We start from the raw sequence: 8009 nt of genomic DNA, 5'->3' as shown, positions 1-8009 counted from the left end.
CTTGAGAAAGCACAAAAAGTGCTTGAGGAGCTTCCTATCCGAATGTCACCTCTTGGAATGCACTAATTGCGGGATGTGGGCAACAAGAGCAGCGCCATAAATCTCTAGGCTGTTTTCAACAGATGCAAAAGCAAGTGTATCTCTCAAAATTCTTTCATCTTGAATGCTACGCTTACATCTTAAAGGCATGTGTCTCTACGCAAGTGCTCGAGGAGCTTCCTATTTGGAGGACTCTTGGAATGCACTAATTGCAAGATTTATCCCACGTGGGCAAGGGCAGAAAGCTCTAGTTTGTTTCCAGAAAATGCAAAGTGAGGGCCTCTCTACATATGTAATCACCTACGCCTGCATCTTGAAGGCATGTGGCTCTAAGCAAGATGCTGATATGGACACAAAAATTCACAATTTTATTGTTAGTCGAAGGCCGTTAATGAGGCAATGAGCAGAATATTCAGAACGGAGGACTATTGCTTACAAGCAGAATGCGAAGGTTACTACAGTGGTCAAGTACTGGTTAAGGTGGTGAGGCGCACTCTCCTCACTATCTCCTTATCCCCCACATTTGAAGAAATTTCCACCAAAGCTGGAGTCGTATTTGTCCTTCATTGAGGCAAAGGGGCGGGCACCGAGCCTGAATCGAGCAACGTCGCGAGTTAGCTAAGCATCAAAATGATATTTTGCATGGTGTGGAGAAAGTTTGTGAAGTTCGCAATGCTTTGCTATCTAGAAAGGACACAATGAAAGGGTTCCAATATTCTGTGTCAAGATTTTTGAAAGATATTTTGTGTCCTTGCAATAAAGCCAGGTTATATAAGCTGGTGAAAACTACAGTCAAGGTTGGTTTATTGTGAGCACAGGGACTCTTTTGAAGCACGAGCAAAAAATACATCATTAGCAAGGAAAGGTCATTTGCATCCGATGGCTTCTTATCGACATGCTGCAGCTTACAGCTCAATGAGCTTGCAAATTCTAATCAGTCAAAGCTATGTTCTAAGATTTATGTTGGAACAATATCATGAAGTTCTCATTTGTTTGGGGCTCAATACCACAATGATCTGTTTGCAAAAGGTTTGAAGCTAGTAATTGCTTTTTTAATATTTAAGGTTCAAAACCAAAATGACAGATAGATATACAACAGTGTAAGCCTTAAGCTACGGCATGTTATGAAGTCAAACGAGCAAATTTACACAAACAAGAGTGGAGGTTATGCTTAATCAATGCATAAGAATGGAGGGAAATGCTTAATCCACTTCCTCGATCTTTGGCCCAGCACCGGCCCCTGAAGCTGCACCTTCACTTGCTGCATCGTAGGCACCAGGAGGAGGAGGAGCACCACCACCTACACCACCCTGATACATGCGAGCAACAATTGGATTACACATATTTTCCAAGTCCTTCATCCTATCCTCAAACTCCTCAGCTTCGGCAAGTTGGTTATGATCCAGCCACTGTATTGCCGCATCCACAGCATCCTCAATCTTCTTCTTATCTGCAGCATCCAACTTGCCAGCTGTCTTCTCGTCCCGGATGGTGTTCCTCATGTTATAGGCATAATTCTCCAATGCATTCTTCGCTTCGACCTTCTTCTTCACCTCCTCATCTTCAGCTCTATATTTCTCTGCATCTTGCAACATCTTCTCGATGTCCTCTTTGCTTAACCTGCCCTTGTCGTTGGTGATGGTGATCTTGTTCTTGCGACCAGTCGTCTTGTCTTCAGCTGACACGTTCAAGATGCCATCCGCATCGATGTCGAAGCACACAGTTATTTGAGGCACACCCCTAGGTGCTGGAGGAATTCCAGAGAGCTCAAAAGTCCCCAATAGATTGTTGTCCCGTGTTCTGGTTCGCTCTCCCTCATACACTTGTATAAGCACGCCTGGCTGGTTATCTATGTACGTTGAGAACACCTGCTCCTTTTTGGTAGGTTTGGTAGTGTTGCGAGGAATCAACACGGTCATTACCCCTCCAGCTGTTTCCAAGCCAAGGGACAACGGCGTTATATCAACAAGGAGCAAATCTTGCACCTTCTTGCCGCCTTCTCCGCTCAGAATTGCAGCCTGTACTGCCGCACCATATGCAACAGCTTCATCAGGATTGATGCTCTTGCATAGCTCCTTGCCATTGAAGAAATCCTGCAAAAGCTGTTGCACTTTTGGAATCCTTGTAGAGCCGCCCACCAAAACAACGTCATGAACTGCGCTCTTATCCATTTTTGCGTCTGTCAAACACTTCTCCACAGGCTCCATGCACTTTCTGAACAGGTCCATATTCAGCTCCTCGAATCGGGCTCTTGTGATGGTGGAGTAGAAGTCTATACCCTCATAGAGGGAGTCGATTTCAATAGTTGTCTGAGTGGCGGATGACAATGCCCTCTTTGCCCTCTCACACGCTGTCCTCAGCCTACGCAGGGCCCTGACATTGCCTGTTATATCCTTCTTGTACTTCCTCTTAAAGTCCTGCACAAAGTGGTTGACCATGCGATTGTCAAAGTCCTCGCCTCCCAGATGAGTGTCTCCAGCCGTGGCCTTCACCTCAAAAATACCTTCTTCAATTGTAAGAAGAGAGACATCAAAGGTGCCACCTCCAAGGTCAAAAATCAAGACATTCTTTTCGCCATGGCTGGCTGTCTTCTTGTCCAAACCATAAGCAATCGCTGCGGCAGTGGGTTCATTGATGATTCTCATCACATTCAAGCCGGCGATGACACCCGCATCCTTGGTGGCTTGTCTCTGAGAATCATTGAAATATGCAGGCACCGTAATCACGGCATTCTTAACTGTGGCACCCAAAAACGCCTCAGCAATTTCTTTCATCTTAATAAGCACCATAGAAGAGATTTCCTCTGCAGCAAACTGCTTTTCTTCACCCTTGTAGTGCACCTCAATCAATGGTTTGTGACCAGGCCCAGCAATTACCTTGAAAGGCCACAACTTCGCATCACTCTGCACACAAGGATCGGAGTATTGTCGTCCAATGAGGCGCTTGGCATCTGTGAAAGAAATCAACAGAAAGGGCAAGTCAGATACATTTTGCCCCAGTAAAGAGTGTCGAGCTACAATGCAAGACCTACTTGCTGCACATAGACATACAAGCCCACGTGTAACAAGACGATAGTAATACACCTGAACATGGAAGAGTCTAAGAGCAGAACAAGATCGCATGAATGGCAAGCACAAGAGCTACAAATCATGCATGAAAATCCAACCAAAACCCTCCATGTGCACTCTATCTACACATCATGCATACCCTGGAAATCAAAACAAACCAAGGCATTAGAACGTACCAAAAACGGTATTGATGGGATTCATGGCGACCTGGTTCTTGGCCGCGTCACCAATGAGGCGCTCAGTTTCAGTGAAGGCCACATAGGAAGGCGTGGTTCGGTTTCCTTGGTCGTTGGCGATGATCTCCACACGATCATGATGCCACACACCTACGCAGGAGTATGTGGTACCCAGGTCGATGCCAATAGCGGGACCTTCCTTTGCCATAGCTGGCTTTGAGGGGTGTTATCTAGTACTGGCTTTGAGGTTTGAATGTTTGAAAAATTTAGATGCGTAATAGCGTATTGCAGCACCCTGTCGCACGTAATGCTTATATAGCCTCTCTTCAAACCTTTCTAGATGATTCTGGAGCCTTCTTCGTACATCCGAGATCAATCTCGAAGCTTCTAGAAGATTGTGGAACTTTCCAATTGCTTCCCGGACCTTTCTAGAAGAGTGAGGGCCATTTTACCGTCAATAACTTGTCACTTCGAGCTGAGTCGCACCATGGGTTAGCAGGGTTAGTACTTACTAAATACATCAAGTCCATGTTTTTTTCCTTAAATATCTAAGCTTTAGTTTAACCCCACTAGCACTTTCAAAATGGAAGGGTTTAAGCTATCTTTTAGAAAGGGAGATGTTCTCCTCTTTTGTAGGCCTCTCCTCTCCATTCAAATCGCTCCCATGTTTCCCTTAAAACGAGGTGTCCCATTTTTTCCCATTTCAAATTTGGGTGCGACCTTGTGGGATGACATTTCCACCTTGCCCCCACTAGCACAGGGTGCTACCCGGCTCTTCAACAGCTTTGATAGTTTGTTAGCCCAATAACAATTTCGAAGGCACTTGGACTCTCGTGGCATCCATGCAACCAAAACTCACTCTCTCTCTCTCTCTCTCTCTCTCTCTCTCTCTCTCTCTCTCGTGCAAAAAAGGTATGGTAGTTTGTAGGGCGAGAACTTTAACCAGTTTGGAGAGAGAGAGAGAGAGAGAGAGAGAGAGAGAGAGAGAGAGAGAGAGATTACTCGTATGGTCTAAAGGAGGAGAAGGAGAGGCCTGAGGAGAGAGAGTGTGAAGCTGCAAGGAGAAGGGATAGCGAGAGCAAGGTGAGCAAAGCAGCGATAGCTCTCAGTGCTAAATCCAACACCTTCAAGCCTTTGCTCTCAATGAGCTGCATCTCTACCTCTGTTCTGTTCTCTGTTGTTGGCGCTAATTATCCCCACTAGTAGTATGTATAGATACCATGCAATAGCCCGCTGGTAGTATGTATAGATACCATGCAATAGCCCTCCATTTGCAAATTCAAGGGCTATCTAATACCATCTCCTAAGCTTATGATTATCATCTTCCAAGCTTGAAAAGTAAGGCAATAATTGGTTGCTTGCTACTAAGGCAATAGCTGATCACGTGACTAGGCTATCCTGAAGATGCTTGCGGAGCGGTCAACGGTACGACTTGAACACATAGCATTTTCTCTTATGGGATTCGAATTCAAACTGATGCCCGAGTGGTACCCATTGGCCAATCCTCTTGCGTCCAGTGTAGGCAGAAGTTATAGTTCCAAAAAGGGACTTAACTTTTGCCAAAATGGATCTTGGTTATATGAGCTTGAATTCGAATCCCATAAGAGAAAGATGTTTGTGGGACATGCATCGATACATGTGAATTGTGCACGTGTCCGCGACAAGTAGGAACTGTGAACCATGTAACAAAAGAAGGATTAGATCTCAGGTCAAGCTGTCTACTCTTGATCTCTACACCTTGAACACATAGCATTTTCTCATATGGGATTCGAATTCAAACTGATGCCCAAGTGGTACCCATTGGTCAATCCTCTAGCGTCGAGTGTAGGTAGAAGTTATAGTTCCAAAAAGGGACTTAACTTTTGCCCAATTGTACTTACTAAATAACATCAAGTCCATGTTTTTCTCCTTGAATATCTAAGCTTTAGTTCTAGCACTTTCAAAATAGAAGGGTTTAAGCTATCTTTTAGGAAGGGAGACGTTCTCCTCTCTTTTGTAGGCCCCTCCTCTCCATTCAAATCCCTCCCATGTTTCCCTTAAAACGAGGTGTTCTCTTTTTTTCCCATTTCAAATTTCGGTGCGACCTTGTGGGATAAAATTTCCACCTTGCCCCACTAGCACAGGGTGCGACATGGCTCTTCAATAACTTTGATAGTTTGTCAACCCAATAACAATTTCGAAGACACTTGGACTTTTGACGCATCCATGCAACCAAAACTCACTCTAACTCTCTCTCTCTCTCTCTCGCAAAATGGTCTGGCAGTTTGTAGGGCGAGAACTTTAACCGGTAGAGCGAGATCTTCGATATGTATGGTTTGTGCTTTTTTTTAACCGGATTCCTATGATCATTTGCTTTTGCTAAGTGGAGGCTATACCTTAGCTTCATTGAGATCTAGAAAGGGGGCCTGGGTGATTCTCTTGGGATATGAATACTTCTCTTTCAGATCCTTCCTCATGCCGATTCCCAACATTAGGGCCTTAAGGCACTTGGTGTTGGACACTAGATGAATGGCCCTGATCCCTTGCACCATGACCCTGGACCTTGACGACGAGGTTAAGTATTCTGGGTAATCGTTTAATAAAGATGATAAGATGATTAATAGCTCAACTAGTTGGACTTTATGATAATATGATAATTGGGTTTATCTTGGGTCTATGAAGGGTAATTGGATTTATCTTGGGTCTATGAGGATAAATGGTCAAGTTTTATGGGGAGGTTAAAAGTATTCTGGATTCTCATACTTAATTGCCTAGTGGGTCTACGATGAAGCCATTAATCAATTAACAGCCAAGATTCTCTTTATCCCATTTTGCAAAGCCAAAAGTCCCACCCTCTCTTGTTCCCACGGAGTGCTTTTGCGCTCGTCATTGTTTTGGACATAGCCCTGCTCACCCCTTCAACACACGCCTTGTTGCGTTCACCCAGGCGTCCCTCTTGCATGGCCTCACTTTGCACCGCTTCTCCTTCAAGTGTCTTACACGTTCCATCTTGCACCTCCCATCTGTACCACACCTCCATTGTTCAACATTGATGCCGCTCAACCACAACTTGACTCCAAGCATGGATCGTCGTCACTGCACGGATGGACACTTAGCTGCAAGGCCAAGCATGCCTACAACACACACAGAGAGCTTCACCTTGTGTGTATTGCCTCTACCTCTTCCGCAGAGCTCCGTTCGTCGGCATATCTGCCAGGGCTTCAAACTATCGCAATACAACAACAGTCTTCAATGCGCATCATCTCTCTCTCTCTCTCTCTCTCTCTCTCTCTCTCTCTCTCTCCGGCACGTGTCGGCTCCAGGCTGTCTCACTCATTCCATGCTCACCTGAGAACATGCCTCCCTGTGTGCACACCCACACCCGTAGCTTTGACGACAGGAAATTGAGCTGCTACCCCCCCCCAAAAGACATTGACTCCCTGCCGCCTAAAGAAATATATGGCTTCTCTCTCTCTCTCTCTCTCTCTCTCTCTCTCTCTCTCTCTCTCTCTCTCTCTCTCTCTCTCTCTCTCTCTCTCTCTCTCTCTCTACTAGTTTCTTTAAACAATAGTTCCTAAAGAGGATCTTCTAAGATTCTATATAAACGAAATGAAAAAGTCGTTTTGGGCACCTACTCAAACACATTATATTACCGGGAATCTATTCAAATTCCCTCATGGTCTGTTTTGAAAGCAGGCATGCATGTTGTTCCCACGCTCACACAATTGCGTCAAGAATCTTCCCTTGCTTATCATCGTGTATATAGCTTCTCGCCCCTACAATGGATGCTTTTACAGAGCCCTATGTCTGCTTCCCTACCCTCGTTCCCCAGCCTTGCCTGTAGCCCGTTCCGTTCAATTCTACCAGCGCTAGTTGCCGCATGTAGCAGCTCTCCAAAGGCAGCACTTTGACGACACCATCCACCTCTGTCCATTGCCTATTGGCTCCATTCATTTCCATTGGCTCGAATCTCTGTAGATTCTCTCCTCTTTCCCCTATTTTTGAAATGAACTCACACCCCTCTGTCTGCCCGTCGTCCCGTCTTGCTCCGCTGCGTGCATCAGAGACAAGCCATCTCCCCCAACTTTCCCAAGGAGATCCGTGCTTGCCCCTGGCAGACCCCCCCCCCCCCATCGGAGCGGCATGTTCTAGCAATGTACAGTCACGTCACACGGAGAGAGATTCCTTGCATTGCAATGTGTTCCCTTCTGCAAGCTTGCAGTCTCGTCACACGCACATAGATCCCGTGCACTACATTCCAGCGGCTTCATCTGCTATGACCTCTATTGGCTACGTCCCTTGGTCTTGCCTCCCACAGAGAGAGTATGTGTATGCACCCTGCTTGCTGAATGCGAGGCGAAGGCTCCACCTACCTACTATGCGCACGCGGCGTTATGTCCCATATGATGCAAAACTCAGAAAATATCTGCAACCAAAAAATCCTTTCTCCAACCAACCTCACAAACGGGACCTCTCTCTCTCTCTCTCCCCTGGCCCCCACTCCCCTGGTAGCTACACGTGGAAAGAGGTTTTTTTTCCCCTTCCCTTTTCTTTTTGAGCCCCAAGCCAAGGGATCTCTTTAGATTCCATCTAATTCAAACGATGGCACTACCTACTCAAGATAACCTTCTCTCTTTGTGATCTTCTATACTATACTTATGCAGCTTAAAAATTTCAAGCAAGAAGAAGACATCCACTTGTCATGCATTGGTTCACTTCACAAAAGTTTAGACCAAACATCTAATGT

The 8009-nt window shown here is 45.6% G+C and overlaps 1 protein-coding gene across 1 annotated transcript; it reads right to left on the bottom strand.

The window, feature by feature from the left end:
- Positions 1-1069: 1069 nt before the first annotated feature.
- Positions 1070-3560, bottom strand: LOC147446275 (heat shock cognate 70 kDa protein 2-like). Its single transcript, XM_086526204.1, has 2 exons — positions 3284-3560; positions 1070-2989 (listed from the first exon to the last, which is right to left on the bottom strand). The coding sequence occupies exons 1-2, from the start codon at positions 3489-3491 to the stop codon at positions 1242-1244; spliced, it is 1956 nt and encodes a 651-aa protein (XP_086382330.1). The 5' UTR covers positions 3492-3560; the 3' UTR covers positions 1070-1241.
- Between the last annotated feature and the right edge of the window lie 4449 nt (positions 3561-8009).

Source organism: Adiantum capillus-veneris, chromosome 12 (assembly GCF_014529385.1).
Source record: "Adiantum capillus-veneris isolate H3 chromosome 12, ASM1452938v2, whole genome shotgun sequence".
Classification (NCBI taxonomy): domain Eukaryota; kingdom Viridiplantae; phylum Streptophyta; class Polypodiopsida; order Polypodiales; family Pteridaceae; genus Adiantum; species Adiantum capillus-veneris.
Note: the sequence above shows the minus strand (reverse complement) of the source record. Positions and strands in the feature narration are given on the sequence as shown.

Excerpts from the sequence above, each read along its gene's own strand:
- LOC147446275 (XM_086526204.1), bottom strand. The coding sequence starts at position 3,491 with ATGGCAAAGGAAGGTCCCGCTATTGGCATCGACCTGGGTACCACATAC. Across the intron at positions 2,990-3,283 it reads TCCCATCAATACCGTTTTTG|ATGCCAAGCGCCTCATTGGA; the intron begins GTACGTTCTAAT and ends TTTCTTTCACAG.